Genomic DNA, 26,352 nt, shown 5'->3' with positions numbered 1-26,352 from the left:
AGAGGAATGAGAAATGATGGTTACCCAAAACTACATAATATAAACCCAAGTTACACTGGAATGCCTAGGGCTCCAGAAATGTGAGGATCTCTGGAGGCCACTGAGCCAGTTCTGGTCATCTGCAAAGCCTATGAATGGCATTTTGGCTACTAAGGAGACTTGAGGCTGGCAGTTCAAACATGCATTCTGTTGCCAAGAATGTGAATGAATTATAATTGCAGCCTTCTCATTAACTACAGGATGAAGCCAAGCTGGGGGTTAGGAGGAAGACACAGGCAAACACACACACACACACACACACACACACACACACACACACACACACACGAAATCCCAAAATAAAACTCTTCTCTAGAATACTGCTGAACTGGATGGCTGTCATGCTTTCACAGAGGGATCTTTTTCTACTTCTCTTTCTAATCCTGGAAGGTCAAGTCCAGTTTATAGTTTAGCTCAAGGATGGCTGTAGAAATGAAAAGCCCCAAAGTTTTGCTTCATGTCAAGATATCCAAACCTCCAGGAAAAGAACCAACTTGTGTAATGTTAACACATGTGCCAAAGAAATGCTAACTGCTAGAGTGCTGGATCCAATTAACTCTCCTCATTCCTCCATGGGGAGGCACTGATAATAACTCCCTGCTGTAATTGTGTCCATGAGACATACAGAGTTTACTTTGGTTCCAGATTCTCTAATAAATTGGTTTGATGGTCACCACAAGACTCACAGACATTAATCAGGAGACCTTTCCCTGCCTGTTGATATCATCAAAGCTGACTTAATGCCTTGGAGAAAAGGGACAAAGGGCAATGTGATGGTGAATGAATACTGAGGACCCCAGAAAACTTACCTGCTGGAGGAGCTGAGTGGTAAATGGCCCTACTTCAGAATTTCTTACATAATGCTCAAGAAATCTTGTACCATCGAATACCAATGTGAGTGTGTGGCTCACAATCTGTTGTGTTTGTGTAAGGGACAATGAAGAATGAGAAGCTGAGGAGTTGAATACTCTTGTCAAGAATATCCTAGTTCACTAGGGCATTGAGCTGTAAAAACCACCTGGAGTTTCACATACAAAGCTATGCCTTCTGGGAGCCTCTCTGATCCATATTCAATAAATCTATGTCATACTTCACAAATTAGATGAGCATAATTTGAAGGTATCCTTGAAGAGAACCACGATTCTCTAGTATACTTCAAGCCTACCAAAAATAACCAATAGATATAACTGCACTAAATAAGTCAAATTCTAGAACATAGAAAGCTGGTTGAAAATGGGATGTGTTAGACAGAGTGTTGGACTTGTAGACAGGTAGACCTGGCTGCAAGATAGAAAGGAAAGGAAAGAAATTATTATGTACCTACTATGTGCCAGGCACTGTGCTAAGTGCTTATAAAAATACCTCATTTCCTAGTTGTGTACGTATGAGCAAACCACTTAAACATTCCTGTACCTTAGTTTTCTCATTTTTAAGTGAGGATAATAATGCCTATAGTATTTATCCCACAAGGTTGTTGAAAGAATCAAACCAGAAAATGGATACAAAAGGTTTGGTTTGGTTTGTTTTTTTTTTTTTGGTGAGCCTTAAAATACTGTATGTTTTTATCCCTCTCTACAAGGAGCCCCATGGCCCAGAAGAAAATCCAAGTAACAAAACAGATAAAAGTCAACCTTGCTAAAGCGGGAAGAGTATTGGAAGATTTGGATTCACATCCAGGTTCTGCTGCTTAGGAACAAGTGTTGTGATCATGAATAAGTCACTTTAACCTCTCTGAAATCCAATTTTACTCATCTGTAAAATGTGGCAAATAGTACGTGCGCTACCTATCTCATGGAGTTGTCATGTAAAAAGCCCTTTGTAAACTTGCAAATGCTAATAGAAATGGGAGTTCTTGTCAACCTTCTTTCAGTCTTGTTTCTAGAGCCCCACCACCTGATTCTTACTATTACCCATTCCCCCATTCACAGGAAGGGTTTTGGAGGTGGAAAGGGGAAGAGAATATTTAAAAGATAATAGAACTTTGGAGCTGAAAGAGATACTGAAATTTAGCTTATCCATTTCCCTCATTTATACAGACAAGGAAACTGAGGCCAAGTTAAATGATTTACCCTCATTCACCCACTTAATAATTTAGTGATAGGATCAAGAACAGAAGCAAGGTCCTCCCACCCCAGTCCAGGATTCACTATATAATGTTTTATTTTGAGACAGCTTTGGCAGAAAATACTCCTTCAGTGTGGCTGAGGCCACACAGAATCGGAATACTATCTTTCTGGAAACCATGGACTTTAAAGGAGCTTTCAAAACTTCCAGATACTGAGTTTAGGGAGTGAGCCATGTGTTCAGAATTAACTTATTTACCTTGGGCAAACCCAAACTTCTACTGGAGCAAAACTAGCAGTATCTATCTGCTTGGATGGTTCATCTCTTCAAACTTCTCCAAATTCTCTTCTGGGCCATCTCCAGTCATCTTGATCTATATCTTGGACCCAGATGGCTCCAGAGGAGAAAGTAAGCTCATGATTTTGCACAGCCCTCTCACTTAAATCCAAATCATTTTCAAGTCACGGCATCATCGTCCTGATGTCATGGTCCTCTTCGAGAATGAAGGACAAACAACAACCTAATTCCATATATAATCTTTGCCCCCTGAAAGCCTCTTTGTCATAAATTTTCTCTTTCATCTTTTCTTTTTCTATTTCATCTTTCTATCTGTGCACCAGTCTACACATGACTGCAATATATACTAAGATCGACCTCAATTTCCCTGTCTTTCTATCACACTTTTTCCTCTGTCTGGTTTCTTCCTCTGATTCCTCTCTTTTTTTTCCTCGATCCCTCTGGCCTGTAAGTCACTTGGGATGCTGGGGTTTTTGTTGTTGTTGTTTGAAATTTTGTTTTATTTTGTTTCCTCACCAAGACAAAAGGGTGAGTGAATGAGAAGGCTGGATAAAGGAGACCAGATTGTCTCTACCTCGTTCCCTTCTAAAGAGTCTTTCTTCATGGTCTTTGCCATCAGTGCCATAGCCTTGAACAAAGAATTTAACATGCATGCGCACAAACACACATACACACGTACACACACTCCTCATAGTCTTCTCATCACAGCATATTCTCTCTCTGTGTTCATTGTAGATCCAGTGTGTAGTTGAGGTTAATGGTCACCTACCATCAGAGTTTATGGGGCCAAGCAAAAGATCAAGCAGGACTTAAATGACAGAGAGGAGGGGGAGAGAGATGCAAGAGTCATGCAAGGAAAGTGGAAAGAAAAGGAGGGGGGAAAGGAGATGATAAAATGAGTTAATATACCCCTTAAAACCTCAGGAGGAGGGGAACCTTACCTCTCAGCTGACATCTTGAGAGAAGGGGAATACAGACAAACCACAATGCCTGTATCTTATTGATTGGGAGGTGGGTATTTTTTTTTTAGAATTCAATTGAGTAATGATTTTTTTTTCCCCTAGCCTTCCCTTGGAGGACCTGGGCGTGAACAAACCACTGAGGCCGATGTATTTGTCTGAGGTCAGGAGCCCTTGCGGAATTTTTTGACTCTTCCATATAGACTGTGTTTCTGACCCTGCTGGTGAGATGCTGTCTGCAGTCTCCTGTCCAGCAATTGCTTAGTTCTCTATTTGAGAACTGTCAAATGCCTCACTATCTCCTACTGTTTCACACTTATTCCTCCTTTTTCCCTCAGGTTCATTTTTTTCTTTTGGACCTGAGAAGAGAAGGCTATTTCTTCCTTTTCCTGTTCCCCTTCCTGTGGCTGTGCTGGCACCAAGCAATAAACAAACAAACAAACAAACAAATAAATAAGCCTGGCAATGGAGCTTTCCTGGGATTCCCACCAAGCTCCCTGTAAATCCCTCTGATGACCTTCCATCATCCTCCATGCAATCTCAAATATGGGGATCCCAGGCTATGGCAGGGTGGGGGAGTGGGAGCTTAGGGAGGAGGGACAGGAGGGAAGCGGACAACATAGAGCAAGAGCAATACTGACCTTGGAACAAAGCTGAGCTTGTAGGCTCATTAATTTCTAAACCAGGTGAGGGAAAGATGGAAGAGAAAAATGAAAACACAATATATATTTATATACAGTACCTATATATTGATTATATATAGTTTGTATACTGCCTCACAAACACGTTGAATTAAAAAAAAAGGAATGGCATGGTATGAGGCAAGGGGAGACAGCAAGGATGTGAAAAATGAACATAATGCAGCACAAGAAACAGTGAACATATTATACAAAGTTGGAACTTGGCATTCATTCCTGTTGAGAGTGCCACATCCCACTCCCCATTAATGCAGATGGGTTTGCCCTTTGCTTTTGCTGGGCCGGGGATGATGAGTTGGTGGCAAAGGGCCATGGCCCCTGTGTTGCATCCCTTCCTACCTTTAGTTAACTCCTCAACCCAAGCTGTGACCTAACTTTAGGAATCCACAGGACCCTTATTTCAAATTCTCCTGGCAGGAATGTATCCCAACACTGAAGTCCATTGTCTTGGGAACAGATCTCTAGGATTCCCTCACGAAAGGCCTAGGACCTAAATTGGCTCATGTATTCAGAAACCACCCCCTTCACAGGATAGGTGGGACACATTCTGGGTTCATGGCCATGAAGGGAGGCTACACAGCAACTGTGCCCCTTTGCAGTCCACTGTGGAAGCATGCTATTGTCCAGATCAAGTAGGAAGAGGCTTTGGTTTATGAAAGAATTGATGGTGAGATGGCTGTAACCTGGCTGGCTTGCTGGGATGCTGCAGGGGGACAACAAAAATCACAAAAGTCTTCATAAAGAGGCTACTACATTTTCCTGAAATGAGATACTGCTTCCCAAGCTTATATCCATTCACTTGATGATACAGAACTAAGGGCTATTTTGGAGGTAATAAGTGACATGGGAATTTCCCAGGCATGTCTACACTATATTTCCTTGAACTAAAACTGTGTGTTTCCTAAACAGTTCAAGATCCAACCATAACACTAAAGCTTTGGTGCAGAAGACCACACACAGTCATGAAACAATATAGCATAAAATCACATTGAAAACACAATGGAAACAGAGTACTTTTGAAAAGTCATCAAGGACACATCTCAGAAGGATAGGCCCCATATGGAAATATGGGTTATGTGGGGGGGAGGTGGTGGAGTTGGGAAGATTTTCAAAAAGAAAGGGGATATCTTTGTGTATGTTGGAGACATTTTGTTTTCTACCATCAAACACAAACTCTTCTATTTGGTATTTAAAGCTTTCCCCAACTTGGTTCCAACTGACTTTTGTAGGCTTATTGTACATAGTTTGCCTTCCTGCACTCTTGGTTCAGCCAAGCTAGCCTTCTTGCTATCCATCATACATGACATTGTATCTTTTGTTTTTGTGTCTTTGCACAGCCTGTTTGCAATGCCTAGAATGTCATCACTCCTCACCTCTGCCTCTTAAATCCTTAGGTTCCTTCAAAGTTTAGCTCAGATGCTATTTCCCATTTCCTACTTGAAGTCTTTCCTGGTGCTCCCAGCCACTAATGCCTGACCACCTGCCTGCCCAGCATTTATTTTCTAAATACATACATATACATATCGTCTTTCCAATGGAATATAGGCTCCTTGAGAGCAGAAACTGTTCCTTTTTTGCATGTACACATCCTCAGCACCAAGCACACTCACTGGCATAATATGTGTTTATTTATTGGTTAAGGGAAAACTATACTCATCTGTATCTTTTCTTTTGAACAATCATGTCCTCATAATTGGGAAGGAAGTTACCTAGAGAGTTGCTGATTACATTTCAAAGTCTTGCTTTTTTTGGACTTAGAGCACTTACCAACTCTAAGGGGCCCCCTTTCAGGGGGGACCTTACAACCTGAAAGGCCAGTAAGAGCATAGACATGAGTACTGTACTTCTAGGGCTGGGAGAGGTGAAGACTAAACTGACACTTTCCTGAGGTGAGATAACAGCCTGCATTAGAGATCATTCAATTTCAGTTTCCTGACCAGGCTGGAAGGGAAGATTCCATCTTGAGATCTACATATTTATCTCATTGACTGATTAGAGGAATTGCAGGTTCTTGGGAAAATAGGCACTATCCAGTAGGGCTTGGGGAGAATCCTCGCTAAGCATTTCTCCCTTTTTTGCCTTGATGGACTCATTCTGGAAATCCTTCATAAGCAAATACTCATGGTAGCGCAAATGTGGGATATAGTAAGGGAAAAGAGATAATATGCCTATATAGTAGCAGCATTTAGCCTTGGGGACCTCCAAAAGGAGGATCAGGACCTCTGGAATGAGGAATCCAACCAAGCTCAGCCAAAGGGCAGGTCTGAGAGCTTTGTGGATTATGCTAATTCCCTGTTGCTGCCTTAGGATAGAATCCTTTACACTAGAGTCTTCTGGAAAAAAGAAAAGCAGACTTAAATATGGCTCTCCATACTCCCATTTTCTCTCCTTACCAGATATTCCTTGTTCTATTTAGTTTTCAAAAATCATTTACCTCCTATTTTGAGTCATTGAGGAGATCAGAAAGCTCATCAGAGTAATACTGCGTACATCCTAGTCAAAATGTCCAGAGGACTCAGGAGGATGAAGACAGGCCAATAGGTGGAAATAGCAATGGAAAAATGTTGAGGGAGAGACTGCCGGACAACTCCAAGAGAAGGAGGAAATGGCCAATTCCTCCTCTCAGATCTTGCCCTGTTGGTTATACCAATATCCACCTGCCACAAAAAAGGCTTGACACAGGTGTTGCACAATTGTAGCTGCCCTCCTTTGGGGGTTCATCAGAATGTTTCAGCCATTCTCATAATAGCTATCCCTATTCTGATAAACCAACTCTGGAGTAAAGGTGGGTCTCTTACTATTCCTACTTGCCTTATAACCCCATTAAATGGATTTACTTTGTATTTAGTGTAAGGGGTAAACTGATTAAAATGTGGTTTGTAATCTGGGATGTGTGGATGTAGTAGGGCTGTCTGTCTTTCACAAGCAAAGTGCAGCTTGCTTTGGTAAACAGAAAGGAGAGCTTTTCCAAGGTATTGGATTGTTGGCAACTCTGAACAGAAAGTTGATTTTAATAGGGTCATAGAATCCCAGGAAGCAACTTGGAGATGACTAGCCAGATATCTACCTGAGCAAGAGTCAGAAACGACACTCTTGAGAAGCAAATGATTATCTGGCCTCTGCTTAAAGACATCTAGTCTCTACCCAAACAAACTACCCCCTAAGGCAGCCCATTGCCCTTATGGACACCACTAATTACTAGGAAGTATTTTCTTATACTGAGCCAAAATCTGCCTCTCCAAGTTTCACCCATTACTCCTAGTTCTGCCCTATGGAGTCAAGCTAAGAAAACTAATCCCTCTTCCAAATGTCAGGCCTTAAGAGATTTAAAGGCAGCTATCATGACACCCTACATATTCTCTTTGCTAGACTAAATATCCCCAGTTCCCCTAACTAACCTTTTAGCGTGGTCTCTAATCCTCTTACCATTTTTTCAACCTCTTCTGGTTGCACTCTAACCTGTCAATGTCCTTTCTAAAATGGGGTAGACAGAGCTGGACTATCATTATGTAATAATTATAAAGTATTATTACTGTAGATGTGGCCTGACCAAATCAGAGTACAGATGGACTCTAACCTTCCTTGTTCTGGACACCATTCTTCACTTAATGCCATTTAAGACTACATTAGCTTTTTCTGACTGTCATTTGACATTATTGACTCATAATGAACTTAAAATATACTAAAATCACCATGCCCTTTTCACCAGAAGTCTTGTGAGATCATGCTTCCCTCATTCCGCACTTGTAGCTATTTTTACATTTATCCCTATGAAATGTCATCCTGTTTGATTTGGCCCATTAGTCTAAATGGAAGAAATGTTTCTGCATCCTGATTCTATTGGTCCATGTGTTGGCTATCCCACCTAGCTTCATGTCATCTGCATATTTGGCAAGTATGTCATCTATACCTTTGTCCAAATCTTTGATAATTTTTTTTTGGATAGAAGGACCAAGAAAAAGCCATAGGGCACTTAACTAGTGACCTCCCTCTGGGGCAGCTTTTCCTTTCTTCCTTTTTCCTTTCCTTCCCTTTTGCCAGTTTCTCAGTTTCCTTACATTTAGTTCCTTCTTCCCCCCTAAAGCTTAGCAAACAGTGAGATAGAAATAAGGAATTTCATAAATGGTATAGAGAACTAGATCCTGTAGGGTCCAAGGTTGTGGAGAATTTTTACACCCAACCAAGCTTGAAGGGAGGATGTAGTAATTATTTGAACCCCTGGAAATCATGCCTGGTGACTGGGCATTATGAAAATGCACTCGGTAACATTTGTGGAGGTTGTTCCACCATTGAGAGAAGTGTGGGAAACCCGACCTGCATCTTCAGGCTGTTGTAGATCAAGGTCAGGAAAGGAAGTACACTCACCTGATGCAGACACCAACACAGCTGGCCAGGGGTGTAATGGGGGCATAGCATGGTGACTTGTACATATTAAGTGCTCGATAAATATTTGTTGAATGAATGAGTGAATGAATGAATGGATTTTAACCATTGATCTGGATAATGGACCATACAGATCATTCTTTATTTTTTAAGGCAACTTCCTTGCCACAAATACAATTCCTGAGAACATCCCATTGACCACTATCTTCTCTCATGAAAACTGAAATTATCTGGAATCTTAAATGTCTTTGATTGCTGTCTCACAAATGAAAGTCAGTTTCCCTGGTGATACTCCTTCTAGAGCAAACACTGGGAAAAGTGACTGTTTGCCATTTAGAGTATGAATCTAGCTTGAACAAGCCAGAGTTGTTTTGTTTTGTTTTGTTTGTTATGGATCATCCACTGTGTCTCTCATACATAATCTGTTCTTCCCCACTCCATCCTACCACACCTTTCTTACCACCCTGATCACAGAACTGTATGAAGAGGAAACTTTGTGTTTTGACAGCTGGATTTCCCTAACACACTTTTATCCAACTCTGAGCCCTTCAGACAGGCTATTCTGCATATCCTCTCTGTGTGTCCCTCCTTACTCTCCATTTGTCTCATATTACTGCTTTGGATTCTATGGTTAAGATTTTTACCCTCTGCCTCTATCTTCCTTTCCTTCTCTCCACCATAAGTTGTCCCCTCCCTGTCCTGCCTAGGGTTCTGTCTCACCAAACAATGTGATGCTGGCATTGGTGTGGCCTAGGTTGTTGGAGGCCACACAGGTGTAGTTCCCGTAGTCATGTTCAGAGACATTGAAGAAGATGAGCTTTGAGAGGAATGGTCTGTTTTCAACCTTCACTCGCTTCTGTCCTCCAACCAGCCTGGGATAAGCAAAGGAGAGAAAGAAAGGGAGAGAAAAGAAGAGAAAGGGAGATGGTCAAAATTTCACCATCCAAACAAGACACTTTCTGAAATGTATGGTCCTGTCATATTCTACCCTCTTACGACCTTATAACCATCATTCCTCCTACTCAACTATAGTGTGATTTCATATACATTGACACATATTCCTATTCCTCCTTTTTTGTTTATTTTTCTACCCCAAAGACATTAACTGTTAGATGGTCATCTCCAGGTTGACTATACATAGGCATGTAATATACAATGTATATCCATGATGTGTATATATGGGCATATTTACAATGTGTATACACAACCACATATATATCTTCTTTGAAAATAAGAACTACTGCTTTTGAAAATCAACGATTCAATAACTAATATACACCATCTATAATGTTACCCTCATAATAAGTGCTCAAAGCATAGACTTTGATGATGATGACAAAGATCATAAGAAAACAATATCCAGAGGGGATTAAGTGAACATTTGTTTCCCTATATGTGAGCAACATTATTCTTCCCCAAAACTCAAAGCATTTTACCACTGATTTATTTCCTACTCCCTCAGACCTGGAAGGAAGGGAAGGGGCAGAGGTTGTCATTCATCTTTTCCATGAGAGAAACCTGAAGGGCAATGGGGTATGTTTTCTAGGGGCACTGGGCAAGTGTTGGTGGAAAAAGCACAGGTAACCCATTTGGAGGACTGTATTTAAGGTAGATGTGAGATATTCTCCTGTTCATACCTTCCCGAGCTTAAATATAACTCTAGGCTTGGAAAAGAAGTAGACATACTGTAGGACCTTTGGGAAAGATCTTTTTTTAACTACCCCAGGGGAATGGGTACTAAAGAGGCATGTTTAGGGTCTTCTGAGAAGATAAATGAATCTGGCTGAAAGTTATGGAGAATGAAAAAGACTCATTCCTTTGAAAGTACTACATTCTTACAGGTCATAATGAAAGGCTGTTACATGTTCTAATTAGAGACAACTTGGAGTAAGGTAGAATGCTACACTTGAGTTAGAAAGAACTGGATTTGAATCCCCTCTCAGATACTTGTGACCCTGAGTAAATCACTTAACCTTGCTGAGGTTTAATTTCTACAACTGAAAAATTGGATTAATAATAGCATCGGCCTCACAGAGATGTGGGGCGGATCAAATGAGAAAATGTATGCAACTTGTTTTGCAAACCATAAAGGGCTATACCAATGTTATTTTTCAGTCATGTCAAAACCTCCTTGTGACGCCATTTAGGGTTTTCCTGACAAAGATACTAGAGTGGCTTGCCTTTTCTTTCTCCAGCTTATCTAACAGATGAGGAAACTGAGGCAAACAGAGTTAAGTAACTTGCCCTGGGTCACAGAGGTAGGAGGTGTTTGGGGCCAGATATGAACTCAGGAAGATAAGTCTTTTTGATTCCAAGTCTGACACTCTATCCACTGTGCCACCCAGCTACCCCAATACCAACATGAGATATTTAGTAATAAAGGATCTCCTATCATCTCTACTTCTACAAAGTATACGGAAATATAGTGGGAAAAGGTTTAAGGCATTCTTTCGCCCTCTTTGAAGCAATTTTTCAGTCCATCCTCAGAATGTGTGCCTACACTATGGCCAGAACCATAAAATGAGAATGTGAGGAACTCAGCAAGAGAGTCAGGTTGGTCATCCAGGGCATGCTTGGTTCATGTAGCAGGTGTAAGCATCCTGGATGTGCTTTGAATGGATTAGTTGAAACTGGACAAGACATTTGTCAAGGAAGCTAGCCAAAATAAGAGATTATCAAGTTCAATTCAACAAATACTTATTAAGGTCCTGCTATTCGTTAATGTATTTAGAGTTTAAGAGTTTCCTAGAGGTCATCTTGCCCAATACCTTCATTGTTCAGATAAGGATAGTAAGGCCCACAGAAATGAAATAACTTGTCCATTGTCAAAGAGGCAAGGGCATTGTGGCATAACTAAGGCTTGAACTCAAGTCTTTTGATTTCATACACTGAACTCTTTCTACTGGACCACATTCTCTCTCACGCAAGACGCTATCTGGGGCATTAAATAGGGTTCCACAGACAAAAATGGAAAAAAAAATTCCTGCATCTAGAAGCTTAAATCCTAAATTAAATGTATCTGAAGACATATGGCATGTGCATAAATAAGTAGGGGATAAAATAATTGAGGGAGGGAGATAGCTGAATCAATTGTGGGGAGGGGAAGAGGCTTCTTGGAGAACATGGCACCAGAGGCAACAAGAATTCTGAGAAACAGAGATTAGGAGTGAGGGCATCCCAGTCATTGGAGACAGCTTGTGTAAATGCCCAGAGGTAGAAGATGTAAGGTTAAATTCTGAGACTGCCTAATCATTCAGTTTGGCTGGAGCACGGAATGCTTGGAAAGGAATAACATGAAATAAGGCTGGCATGCTGGCCAGGAATTTAAGGCCCCTCAAAATCTGGCTCCCACCTAAGGAGTTTGCTTTTCTTTTCCTTATACTGAATAACTGGGTATTTTTGAGTAAAGAACTGACATGATCAGATCTATGTCTTAGTAAAGTTACTTTGGCAGCTACATAGAGAATGGATAGAAGTGTGGAGAATTTAGAGGAAGGAGAACCACTAGGGATTACTAAAATAGTTGAGAGTGATAAAGGCCTAAACAAAGGTGGTAGCCTTGAGATCTGGGATGAGGGGGAGATGGGAGAGATGTTGCAGTGGTGAAACTCAGGATTTAAGTGACTTTTTGGTTATGCAGGGAGGATATGGAGTTGGAGGAGGGGCAGTTGGAGGAGATGGAAGAGACAAGGGTGAACATAGTGACTGGGAGAATGATGATGCCTGAAGAGAATTTGAGAAGTTTGTAGGAAGGGCAGAATTAGGGGAAAATATGAGATCTGTTTTAAGTCTGACATGCTAATGAAACATACAATTGGAGATGCTGAGCAGGCAGTTGATAAGGAATGGGAGTTCAGGAGGGAGAGTAGGGGAGGAAATGTAGATTTTGAAGTCATCTGCATAGAAATGATGAACACAAAGGAGAAGATGAGATCACTAAGGGAAGATTACAAAATAAGAAAATAAGGCCCACCAAGTAAAAATGAGTAATGATGCAATGAAGGACAGTGAGCAAAAACAGGTAACCAGTAGAAAGAGAACAACAAAATGGTTGTATCATGGAAGCCAAAGAAGGACAAAGAATACAATACTCCAAGGTATCATGAAGGGAAGAGTCCAATATTTTGAGCAGACTTTGAACCCCCAGGATATTGCACCCTGGCAATAGGGATTTCCCTCTGACCACAATATAGACTATGTAAATACGACACCACACAGCAAGCCAACAATGTAATTCATGTATCACTAAATACTGAGTGAACATCTCATCACTCCCTGTTTTAATAATGTGCAGACTCAAACTCCCAGGCATGATATTTGGACTCCCATCTCCCAGGGGACAACCTAGTAATTAAAGTTGTCTTGTTAAGGAGGCTGCTTTTTGCCAGCTAAGCACCCCTTTCCTGTTTGCCATTCCTCCATCATCTATCAGGTGCTGAGGCATGATTCACATCAGGCCTGAGCTGTGAATTGAACATGGGTTGTGTTATGAGGAGAGACACTAATCAGGAGGCAGGTTCCAGCTTGACAGCTCTGAAATGTCTTTAGCTAAGAGCAGTGTGGGGTGGCCTGACAACACTTTACAGCACTTTGCAGCTCCTGGAATCACAGGCTTTTCTTTTCATAGTGTAGTTCCTCCTGTCTCCCAAGCCACTTTGTCCCCAGCCCCTCCTTCCCCTTCTGGGGCTCTATTTTTCTCAATTCACCTCTGATCTTTCCCTCAGCTAATTTGTCCCTGCAGTGAGGCGGCTCCTATTAAGCGTGGGGCTTGTTTCCTGTCCCCTAGACTGACAATGCCCAGAGGGAGGTGTGGATGCCTGGATCCATTGGGTCTGTGGATTCAAAGCTTCCATCATGACCCATCCCAAAACTGCCCACTAGAAACCTTCCTCCAATTTGCCACTGAAGATGACTTACCTATGGAAAATTGAGGAAGAGTTTATTTCAAAGTGCCCCCTATCTACCTCCCCAAGGGAAAACTCTAGGTGTCCTGGTGCCTGTTTCCCTCTGTCCTGGCTGAGCTGTAGACTCACTCTCTGACATCATTTGGCAGGTTTAGTAACATGAAAGAGTCTGTCAGTGACAGGAAGCTCAAGAGCAGTGAAGTTCTGATTAAGTCAGATGCCAAGGAGAATGCCAACTCCACTCAAATGGAGAGAAATAAAATATATGGATAATAATAACTAGCATTTATGTAGCACTTTAAGGTTTGCAAAGCATGTTGTCTCATTTGAGAGTTGAGAGAAACTATTATTTGCTATTATGTTAATAACCAATTATTAAATTAAGATAAGGGCTTTTTCTCCTTTATTTCCTCATTTAGCACCCAGCTCCTGGACGTCAGTTAGTCAGTCTCTGAAAGACATGGCTAATTGATAAGATAGCCCTAACACTATCTGAATATTCTCCTAAATCTTGGGTGGTACCCCACCCAACTAGGAGACCTTACTTTTGTTTAGAGCATAAACAGAATCTAATCTAGGTTAATTCTTGCCTCAGGGAAATGAACCCCTGTTGTTGTATCCCTCCGTTGGAGTTTAGGGTGATCCAGTTCATGAAGAAGCAAACCAACCAGAAGAGTCTGAATAGAGATAGACTCACTTGTCTAGATTGCTGGAGCCGGCTGAATCTCAATATCGAGCCACATTCTCAGCTGGAGAAATTGAAGATTTCTAGCCCACCTCCTCATTAAATGTCCACAAATTAGGGCTGAAAGGAAATCTCTTTTCCAAAAGTGTATTAAGGCTTTCAGCCTCTCCATGGTTTGTTTTTGGTTACCAAGAGAAACCACTGACCATCAGTTTATTTATTATTAGCTATCCTAATTAATAAATTGATTATTAATTACCTAGAATCTGTCAGGTTTTTCATTTGTCACAAAGTCATCAATACACTGTGAGGTAGGTTTCTATTATTATCTCTATTTTACAAATTAGGAGACTGAGGCTAAGAGAGGTTAAGTGATGTTCCACGTCTCATCACTAATAAATGTCTGAGGAAAGGCTTGAACTTAGATCTTCCTGACTTGAAGTATGCATTCTACTCAGAAACAGAGACAGACAGACAGAGACAGAGATAGGTGGTTGTAGAGACAGAAAGACAGAGAAAGTGACAGAGACAGAGAGAAAGAGATGGAGACAGTGGCAAAGACAAACACATAGAGAGACACACAGAGATGTGGGGAAAGGGAGAGAGAAAGCAGAAAGGAAACAGAAGAGATGAGAGGAAAGAGGAAAGGAGAGAAGAGAAGAAAGTAAAAGAAAGGAGAGGAGATGTGCAGAGTAATGCAGACAAAAGCATAAAATCCCTGTATATCAGAAGCCTCTGGAAATCTTCTCATGTGATGCTCTCTTACCTTCAATTCCCCAGTAAATAACAGCAGATGGTGTGGCCTCTTCTACAGAGATAGCAAGAGACTGGGAGAAGTGAAAGGGGAGTTTTGTTTTTCTTTTTCATTTACTCATTAGTGGCTATTTTCACCTACCATGAGTTTCATTTCCCTCAATATATTTTAAAACTTTTCTTTTTTTCCATTCATTTTCTTTGTCTTCATTTTTTTTTCTTCCAGAAAGAATCAAAATCAGGGAATGGGGTTTGGGCAGATATTAAGGGGCTTCCATTTTACCCTTTACCTCAGCCACTAATCTATTGTGTGATTTCAGGAAATCTGCTTAGAACCCCCTTCTTGCCTCAGCCCCCTTTTTAGTTCTACGAGGAGAAACTTACTATGGTGGGATTCCCAAGAGAAAGCTCTTTATTCACTGGAGGAGCATTATTCCTTGGGCAGGCTAAGAAGCAGGACTTTTTAGTTCTATTTTCTGCTCTGCCCCAGCCCTCTGTACTTTGTCTGTGTTTTGGCTTCTTCATCTGTAACCTGGGAGTTGTGCATCTGACATCCCTCACTAAGGATTTAGCTGGAGTCAGCCTTGATAAATGAAATAACCAGCTCATCATTTGGAATCATTAAAATGAGATTTGTGAATCTAATGGCAAAGTGACTTAATGATAAATAAATCCCAAATCAAGTTTAGTTTAAGAAAGGAAATCATGACATAGCAGTAATTCTCTGAATAAGACAGGAAACTAACCCCCATCTCTTTTTTTAATCCATAGCTAACCTATGACCACTCTTTCACTTGGTCACACTGTCCATTCTCTTTGGATCTTTCTTTCTGCTTCTGACAACCCTTTCTTTGCCAGTTTATTGCTTTGTAAACTTAAGACTTTTGGCATTCTACCCTTTGACTTAACAGAATTTTCTAGGCCCAGGCACTGGGTCTTCTATGTGTCTGTATTTTTCCAGCTGCTTTACAATAGTTATTTGGTAACAGTAATATTTCCTGCCCTTACTGGCACTGGAGGACCCTGAGCTGAAAGGCCTCCTTACAACTCCTCATAGTGAGGAGTTTTAATCTTTGCTAAATCACAACAAATACCCCAATAATACCCACTACAATAGAGAGAACTAAAGGGCTAGATTTCCTCCACATCCCCTGCCATCTTTCTCCCTACTGTGACAGAATACGAAAGCCTACTACAAAGCCTGGGCTAAGTCAGGGCACTGACCCTTCTACACAAAGCAACTGATATTCTCTGTGGTTGAACTGCAGACCTTTTAAGTAACAGTGACTTCTCAGCCCCACCCAGTGTTCCCTTGTCCATTTCTAAACTCTTAATACAGCCTTAAGAATAAGTTAAAAATAGTTTGAGGCAGCAAACATCTTTCCTAGCCTTTTCACGGGATTTCTAGCACTTCTGGTAGCCTTTCTTCCTCTTTTGCTTTCAGGGACTATGGTTTTCTTCAGTTCATGGGCCAAGGACAGCTTTGTCCAGCAGTATCAAAAGGGCCTCATCTAGGAATCCCAAGCAAAGCTTTAGCACCTGGTGGCTTTTATTCTGTAGAGAGAGAAAGATTGGGAGCAGGCTTGACCAGAATTTATCTCTACTCATCAGATTGTAGCCTGTAGGCTAGAGGGCAGTTCCTCTCAGTCCCCAGTTAGATTGTTTACCTTTTATCATCCTTGTACCACTGGAATTCTGCTGATGGGACAGCAGATGCTTCACACTGCAGTGTTCCCTTTTGTCCCACAGCGACTCCTGTGCTCTTAGCCTCAGAAATGTAGGGTGGATCTAGAGAGAGAGAGAGAGAGAAGTAACAAGAGCATTCTGAAGGTCAACTCTTACTGCACTTTGGCCTCAAATTCCCCCACCAGCCTCTCTCTCACTAGCATTCCTTGCCAAACTCCTCATGTACACCTATTTATATAGTAGAATGTTCCTTGTCTTTCAGGAGTTGTTGTCCTTTAGTCACTGTCTTACTTGGCATCACTCTCCACCCAGATCCCTGCTGCAATATCTCTTGGTTTAATCTTCCTTGAAGCACCGTAGCTTACCAGTCAATTAAAAGTAATTTGTTTTGAGAATATTCTTTTAAGCATTTCATGGTAGCACTTCATCTACCTGGCTACACAGGATGGTTGTTGCAGACCTTAGGTTGAGAAGATCCCCAAGTGATGATGCTAATCAGCTCAGTGTGGCCCAGGAGGATGGGTAATGTATTCCTGTCCTACTGCAGGCCATGAGTGATCCATGTAAAAGATGTCTCTTTATGCCTGCCATATCCCCACGCCATCCCCACTAAAATCAGGGGAGAGGGGGACCCCTAAGGACACTCACAGTTCACGGTGACTTTGACTCTCCTCACCACTGGCGCTGCTACATCATTGGAAGCACTGCACTCATAGTCTCCAGACTGTGCCCGGGTAATGCCCTGAATTTCCAGGTACTCATCTTCACTCATGAAGCCAACAGCTGCAGGAAGAAATAGGGAAATGTTGTGAGACAGGGTGGGAGAGGGAGAGGAGAAATTAGGATCAAAGAATTTGGAGCTGAAAGAAAACTTAGAGATCATTTGGTCCAGCCCACCCACTCATTTCACAGATAAGAGAAGTAAGGTGCTTTGTCCAGGATAACGTTAGAGCAGTGGTTCTCAAAATGTAATCTGGGGCCCCCTGAAGCCCTGCAAGATTCTTTCAGAAGTTCTGTGAGATCAAAACTATTTTCACAATAATACCAAGATTTTAATAAAATTAATATGGTATATATCAATAGATAGGACTCACATATCAACAGCTCATTGAGGTCCTCAATTCTTCTTAAGAATGTAAAGAAGATTAAAAAAAGGGGGGATGATGGAAGGGAGGGCAGATGGGGGTGGAGGTAATCAAAAACAAACACTTTTGAAAGGGGACAGGGTCAAGGGAGAAAATTTAATAAAGGGGGATAGGTTAGGAAGGAGAAAATATAAAAATATAAAATATATAGTCTTTCACAACATGAGTATTGTAGAAGGGTTTTACATAATGATACACATGTGGCCTATGTTGAATTGCTTGACTTCTTAGGGAGGGTGGGTGGGAAGGGAAGAGGGGAGAGAATTTGGAACTCAAAGTTTTAAAAACAGATGTTCAGAAACCAAAAAAAAAAAGTTTTTGCATGCAACTAGAAAATAAGATACACAGGCAATGGGGCGTAGAAATTTATCTAGCCCTACAAGAAAGGAAGGGGAAACGGGATGGGAGGGGAGTGGGGTGACAGAAGGGAGGGCTGACTGGGGAACAGGGCAACCAGAATATATGCCATCTTGGAGTGGGGGGAGGGTAGAAATGGGAAGAAAATTTGTAATTCAAACTCTTGTGAAAATCAACGCTGAAAACTAAAGATATTAAATAAAAAAAAGTTAATAAAAAAAAAGAATGTAAAGAGGTTCTGAGACCAAAAGTTTGAGAAACACTTCATGTCTAGTGTTCTTTCCATAATACCACACTCTAGAACCAGGCTTAAGACATAAGATACAAGATTTTCATAGTGTCTACATAGGATTAAGCCATTTTTAAAGACTGGTCACCCCCAAATCAGGAAATATCTCTTATTCCCCCTACTTTATACTATCCCCTGATATTCCTACAAGACCTACTACATTATTTGAAGTCCTACCAGTTTTGAGAATGATGCTTAGAGAACAATTGGTCTCTAATGTGTGATTTACCATACTGGTCTTTGAAGTGTCATGATCCTACCAAACCATTAAACTCCTAAATCAAAGATAGGTACTCAGTTCTGGGGCACTGTTTAATGCACTGGCAACTATATAGTAGAATAACTACTAGATTGAAACCAGGGGACCTAGATTCAAATCTTGGCCTTGCTACTTACTTGTGGTGAAGTGGAAGCTACCTCATCTCATTGTCTCATGTTCTTCTATAAAATGAGTGGTCTATAAAAACCACTAAGATCTCTTCCATTTTTACATTCTATATCTCATATCCTATAATCTCATATTCATGGATGTGAGTCTGTTAAAATAACTAAAGCAGCAGCTACCTAGCAATAAATGTAGACATACAAAAATGCATATAAAGAATAAAAACCTAAGGGTAAATCGATCAAATGAAATTGTGGATGATGGGGGAGAGAGACAGAGAGAGACAGAGAGAGATAGAGAGACAAGGATTTAAATGGACTAAATTCAATTACCAACCTATGAGATCAATAACTATCCCATTAGGTAATTTACCTGAAGGAACCCCTGAATAGAGGGAACCTCTGTCCATGGTGCTGACATGATCAATCTTAAGGTATTTTAACATCTGGAGGCCTAGAAGATAAATTTTGTCTCAAGTCTTTGCTGAGATTTGCTATCTACTTAGTAAGGCAGTTTAATGGGTGCAGGCCTGTAAGAAATACCAGAGAAGACCTATCATTTGCTTGCTATCATTTTCACTAGCCTCTTTTTGAATACTGAGGTTTGTTTTTTTTCCCCAATTTTAATAGTTTGTTGCCAGTCACATTTCCAGGACCTGACCTGATTGCCTTGTTCTTGGATAGGGAAAATTAGCTGCCACTGGGCCAAGGTAGGTGTGACTTGTCTTCTTGGAGAATAAGATTCTCTTGTGGTGCCCTGCCCATCTATATATATTTTGTGATGTAGTCAAAGAGAACTGGATCCTGGTAATGGGCTTGTGGATTTGTATTCTTGTGGACTGTATTCTTAGACATCTGTCTAAATTACTAATATTATGCTTTCTTCTTTGTTATAGTTCTCCAGTTGAAAGGAAGGAAAGGCCTCAGAGCAAGCTGTCAGGAAAGCATCTACCAACAAGACTTGGATATACAGAAAAATTTCCATAGTAACCTCTCTGACTCAGGGAGAGTGTCTAGCTCACTCCTGTAGCCCTACAGACACATGACCAGAAAAATAAGAGTGTCTTCCAAGATTTCTGCTCTCTTCAGACAAAAGAAAACAAGGTTAACTCTCTCCAATTCATTCCCACAAGAGGAAACTGAAGCGGGTCACACCAAACTTAGATATGAGATGAAGGAAAGGGCAGTGACCAATGTTCCTCCTCAAAAAATTAAAGTTATGTGATTCTCCCAGACCAGCATAGCCTGTCTTCCAAGAAATATTCACCAATGGGGCTATCAGTCTTTGGGATAATGGAATAATTATTCTGATAATTGTCAGCATCAGTTATCTTCTGATGAGATTCTTTATATCAGTCAGTAATTATCCCTGAGGCATAATTACTAAAAGTTGCCATCTTACATGTATGATCCCTCACACCTGCACATTAGCTATTCAACTGACAGCTTTCCACTGAAATAGACTGTGGATGCCTGAATATACAGTAATATTGTCCATATCTAATTTCTAATCTTCCTGAGGGTGACAGACTAATGGGTGCACCAGACATTAAAAAAATCTGTGCTTGTTGACAGGACATTCCTAGAACCTGCCCTCACCCAACAGCAAGGGGAAAAGAAATATCACATACAGGAGTTTTATAAAAATATCTTTCATTAAACCTCCACTAACAATAGGAACTCTCCATCTGGTACCTGGGTCATATTGACCTTGTTAGCAATCACTGTAACATGGCTGGAGGTGATCATTCAGCACAGATTCAAGCTCAGAAGAACTACCTCAACAGAAATAGGGCTTAATGAATATTGATGCAAAAATTATAAATAAAATACTAGCAAGGAAATTACAGCAATATGTCACAAAGATCACACTCTATGAATAGGTGTTATTTATATGAGGAAAGCAGAACTGGTTATATATTAAGAAAACTATCAGCTTAATTGACCATACTAATAACAACAAAAACAAAACAAAAATTATATGATTATCTCAATAGATGCAGAAAAAGCTTTTGAGAAAATACAATACTCATTCCTATCAAAAACACTAAAGGAATAAATTGAGCTTTCTTAAAATGAAAGGTAGTAACTATCTAAAACCATCAGCAAGCCTTATCTGTAATGAGGAAAAGCCAGAAGCCTTCCCAATAAGATCAGGGGTGAAGCAGAGATATCCATTATTAACACTATTATTCAATATTGTATTACCATCGATAGCTGTAGCAATAAGGCAAGCAAAAGAAATTGAAGGAATTAGAATAGGCAACGAGGAAAGCAAACTATCACTCTTTGCAGATGATACGATGGTATAGTTAGAGAATCCTAGAGAATCAACTAAAAAACTAGAAACAACAACTTCAGCAAAGTTGCAGGATGCAAAATAAACTTAAACAAATCATCAGTATTTCTATATATTGCCAAGAAAGTCTAGCAGGAAGAGTTAGAAAGAGAAATTCCATTTAAAATAATTTCAGACAATATAAAATACTTGAGAGTCTGCCTGCCAAGACAAACTCAAAAACTATATAAACGCAATTACAAAACACTTTTCCCACAAACAAAGTCAAATCTAAACAATCAGAGAAATATCCATTGCTCATGGGAAGGTCAAGCCAATATAATAAAAATAACAATTCTACTTAAACTAATTTACTTATTCAGTGACATACCAATTAAACTACTAAAAATGTTTATACAGCTAGAAAAAATAATAACAAAATTCATCTAGAATAGCAAAAAGTCAAGAATATCAAGAGAATCATGGAAAAAAATGTAAAGGAAGGTAGTTTAGCAGTACCAGATCTCAAACTGTATTACAAATTAGTAATCATAAAAACAAACCAGTACTGGCTAAGAAACAGAGTGGTATATCAGTGGAATAGATTAGGTACATAATACACAGTAGTAGATGACTATAGTAATTTAGTGTTTGATAAACGCAAAGATCCAAGCTTTCAGGACAAAAGCTCACTACATGACAAAAATTGCTGGGAAAACTGGAAAGCAGTTTGGCAGAAATGAGGTATAGACCAACACTCCATGTTCACACACCAAGAAGAAGACAAAATGGGTATATGATTTAGACAAAAAGGATGATTTCACTACTAAATTAGGAGAGCATGGAATATTTTACCTGTAAGATCTATGGGTAAGGGAAGATTTTATGACCAAATGATATAAAAAGCATTATGGAATATAAAATGGATGATTTTATTGTATTAAATTATGAGAAAATCAAATATTTATTTAGTATTTTGTATTTGATTCCATTCTGTAATTTATTTTATTCTGTGATTGCCTGAGCCATATTTCTTTGTGTCTCAGTTAAGTTCAGAAGTTCATGAGCCCAGAAGTTCAATTTTCCTCTCTGAGTTAAGTTTAAAAGTTAAGTTCCCCTATAAACTACTTTAATTGAAAGAAAACTGTTATCTCTATACCACTAGTTGCCCTTGTACAATTAGAAGGAATCTGTTGTTCTTGAAGGGTGCAGGTGGATGCCCAGGAGTCTGGTCTGTTATCTCTATGACCCTGACTGTCCTTCAAGAAAGTCTGGTCTGTTATTGCTTTGACATTAACTAGCTATGCAGATAGATACCACCAATGAGCTTTCCACATCAACAAGATGGAAGGAGGGGTTTTTGCCAACCCTGCATTCCAGATGTTCAGCCAATCATATTGTTTTCCATCTGTGATGCTTCCTGTTCTTTGTTCTCTTGTACTTCCCCAAACCATATGAATGCTAGTGAGCCTCATCTCATGATCTTTTTGGCTTACAGAGGAGCTGAAAAGACCCCCCTTATTGGAAATTGCTATTCTTAGCAATAAATTGAATGTTTACAGAATTTTATGCCTCAGTTTACCTTAATTTCAATCATAACAATTAAAAAATTTTTACACAAAGAAAACCAATGCATCCAAGATTAGAAGAAAAGCAGGAAACTGGGGAAATTTTATAGTAAATTTCTCTGATAAAGGCCTCATTTCTCAAATACATAGAGAACAAAGTCAAATTCATAAGAAGACAAGTCATTCCCCAAGTGATAAATGATCAAAAGACATGAATACGCAGTATTCAGACAAAAAAATTAAAACTTTCTATAGTCATATGAAAAGTGTTCTAAATCACTATTAATTACAAAAAAGCAAATTAAAACAACTACCTTACACCTATCAGATTTAATATGACAGAAAAGGAAAATGATAAATGTCGGAAAGAATGTTGGAAAATTGTGACACATGCACTGTTGGTGGAGTTGTGAACTAATTCAATCATTCTCAAGAGTAATTTGGAACTCTGGCTCAAATGGCTATAAAACTATACATACTCTTTGGCCCAGCAATACCACTACTAAGTCTGTATCCCGAAGAGATTTTAAAATAGGGGAAAAGGCTCATTTGTACAAAAATATTCACAGCAGCTCTTTTTGTGATGGCAAAGAATTGGAAATTGAGGGCATGCCCATCAACTGGGGAATGGCTAAATGAGTTGTGGTATATGATTGCAATGGAATACTATTGTGCTATAAGAAATGATGAGAAGGCTGATTTCAGAAAGAAAAAAAAAACATGGAAAGACTTACATGAAATAACACAAAGTGAAGTGAGCAGAACCAGGAGAATATTGTACACAATAACAGAAACATTGTACAACGATCAACTGTGAATGACTTTGCTATTCTCAGTAATACAATGATCCAAGACAATTCTTGATGAAAAATGATGAAAAAATGCTGTCCACCTCCAGAAACAGAACTCATAAAGTCCGGATGCAGATCAAAGCATACTTTTTAAACTTTTTCCTTAATCTTCTTGCTTTGTCTATTTTCTTTTGTAATATGGCTAATATGGAGATATATTTTCATGACTGCACATGTATAATCTATAGCAAATTGCTTACCTTCTCAAGGGGTTGAGAAAGAGAGTGAACTTAAAATTTAAAAAAAAAACAAATGTTAAACATTGGTTTTACATATAATTGAGAAAAAAGTGAAAATAAAAACAACAGAAATAGGGGACCAGAGGGCTTTTTTCCCCAATCAAACTAACCTGAACTTACATCTCCTTTACATTACTGTTGTCTTGAACAACTTCTTTTTCAGGGTAGCACATAGACAGTTTTGGTAAAACGATATGTTTGTGGTCTGCCTCCTTTCTATCTCCCTGAAAGCCCTCCAATTTCTAGACTATTCCAGAAGCTTCTCTTGAAATCCCATACCACATGCAACCTCACTTACAGTGCTTCCATGCCTATGAGTTCTGAGGTGGCTGAGTAAAACCCCACTCCTCCTTATATAACACCTGATTCTCTTCAGTATCCCTGAACTTCCCTGAAACATGGACTGATGATGGAAAGCTTAATAAGAAGCTGGTGTAACAGAGCATCTGATTCTTGGACAGTTTACTGTGGGACCATCCTAAGCTTCTTCCTCCTGTCTGGATACCTAATAACTCCTCAAGATTCTGGTCATGTCTTACCAGTGACAATGATCAACACCGGATGTATCTTTGATCCTCCTTCCTCCCTCAAGTGTCACCACTTGGGCCATATAGCCTTCCCTTGTGACTTGGTGGTGCCATATAAAGGGTCTACTGAGTAATTCCACTGTTCTATATAACTCTTTCCTTTATTTCCCAGCAACAAGTCACCTCAAATGTATAAATGACATCCCATACCTGCAAAACATATTCTCTTCAAGTAGAGCAAAAGATAACTTTATACCTGAGGCATAAAGCTCATTGGATCACAGATTTAGGACTATAAGGGATGTTAAAGATTACTCAGTCATAGGATCAGAGTTGGTTAGGTTTAGAGCCTAAAGGCTCCATCTAGTTATGTGAATCTGGACAAGTCACTTATCCTCTCTCAAACTCAGAGTGTTCATCTGAAAAATGGGGGTTATACTAGCAAACCTTAAAATCCTAAATAAATGCTATTATTAGTTATCCTACCCCCTCATTTTTCAAAGGAGGACCGCCTGCCACCTGGAGCAGTCAAGTACTTTGACCAAAGTCATATGGATAGTAAGTAGTAGAGCCAATATTTGAACCCAGATCCACAACTCAAGGAGGTCAAGTTAAAAGATTTGTCCCCAATCACACAGGTAGTAGGTATCCAAGATAGTATTTTAACCCAGGTCCTCTGCCTCAAGAATCAGTGCTCTTTCAAGCAGGAGTAACAAAAGAACTACCTAAAGAGGAATGAAGAGATGAAAGTATGTGCCTATCTTAGTTCATTAGCAAATGAACTACTAGAAAGTGAGGATTCCATCTTCTGTTGCTCTGTAGAGTACTTGGCACACAGTGGATAATCAGCATACTATCCACTAATGATCCCAGCACTGCACAGAAGGATTCAGTTGTTTCCAAGTGTTGGCCCTCTTAATAGTATCAACAGCCAACTTTTCTTATTCAGTATTATTTTTCAATGCATCTTTTCCAACTGCAGAAATATGTATGACCTTGCTTGAAAGGAGAAAATTGTAAAAAGAACAGAAACTGAGAATTTTATGAGTTTTATTTTATGTCATTTGGAGGGGTTGGGTTTTTTCTCTGCCTCAGTCTCACATTTGTCAGATTTTTCCAAGCCAGGATATTATAATTACTGTGCAAAGCATCTCGGAGACCAGTGTCACACTTAATATTCCCATTAATTTTAAATGGTAGTCCTTGGTACATATGTGTGGCAATCGGTGTCATATTTTAATTAGGCTTGCCCTACACCATCTGAAATTAATAATAGCTCGAATTACCAGTGTAATTTATAAATTAACAGTGCCGTAGCATTAGGAAATAAATTAGCTCTGGACAGCTGTTTCTGGATTGAGCACCAATGTTGGAAAGATGACTTGTAGAACTCTAAGTCTCTTGGGAGGCTGGGTACTCTACCACTGAAGCAAGAAAACAATAGGACAGAGAGTCCTCTGGGTCTCTTGTTCTTCCCTCCCACTATGGGTCACGTGGCTATTCTACCTCTCCTATCAAGCTGTCATTGTTAATAATATCACATTGTCCTTTGACTACACTGAATTTTCAGAGAGGAAGTTTATTTTTTTAAATGGACTATTCATGTGGCATTCAAACAAGTACCTTCCCCTGAGAAATCCATGTTTAGACATTCCTGGGCACACAGAGAAGTGTATGAATCTGCAAACCTGGGTGTTTAGAGTCTAGAAGGATGCAGCATATTACAGAGAAAGGCATGCATATTAATGCATGTATATATGTGTGTATGTGTGTGTCTATCTATCTATCTATCATCCATCTATCCATCTATCTATCTGTCTGTCTGTCTTCCAATATTATCACCTTGCCTTTATATGTAGAATGGAACTAGAAAGAGAGAGTGTTGGTGGCTGAGGATATTTAGAAGACAAAAGCCTCCCCTGACTCAATATACTGAGTAGGATTTCTGCACTAGGAGGATTCACATTTAAGTCCATTTATAAAAGCCAAAGAGATTCTTCCTTAGCTTTTCTCCAGCAATTCACAACTATAAAAACCTGAGATGACAGTACAAAATAAAGGATATAGCAAAATGAATACATCTCCCAATAATTATTATGCATATAATATTTGCCTTATGTGAAGCATCCACCACAATGCCAGAGAAAAAGAAAATTAGTCCACTGGTCATAAATTTCCTTTTGGCTTTAAGTGGTGAGGAGGGAACCTTTCCCTCACTTTGCTTAAAGAAAATGCTTGAAGCTGAA

General features: G+C 39.8%; 1 protein-coding gene across 5 annotated transcripts in view; it reads right to left on the bottom strand.

Moving 5' to 3' along the window:
• NTM (neurotrimin) overlaps positions 1-26,352 on the bottom strand; it is a 1,301,011-nt gene that overhangs the window by 11,878 nt on the left and 1,262,781 nt on the right. For 3 of the 5 annotated variants that reach the window (XM_036745224.1, XM_036745225.1, XM_036745226.1), the window contains 4 exons: positions 17,117-17,251; positions 16,450-16,570; positions 9,161-9,312; positions 4,001-4,036 (listed from right to left, as the gene is read on the bottom strand). In XM_036745224.1, the coding sequence (XP_036601119.1) occupies positions 4,001-4,036; positions 9,161-9,312; positions 16,450-16,570; positions 17,117-17,251 (444 nt within the window). The remainder of the gene's footprint in view (positions 1-4,000; positions 4,037-9,160; positions 9,313-16,449; positions 16,571-17,116; positions 17,252-26,352) is intronic. The other 2 variants (XM_036745228.1, XM_036745227.1) reach the window with 1 other exon arrangement.

The sequence above is a fragment of the Trichosurus vulpecula genome, chromosome 2 (assembly GCF_011100635.1).
Source record: "Trichosurus vulpecula isolate mTriVul1 chromosome 2, mTriVul1.pri, whole genome shotgun sequence".
Classification (NCBI taxonomy): Eukaryota; Metazoa; Chordata; class Mammalia; order Diprotodontia; family Phalangeridae; genus Trichosurus; species Trichosurus vulpecula.
Note: the sequence above shows the minus strand (reverse complement) of the source record. Positions and strands in the feature narration are given on the sequence as shown.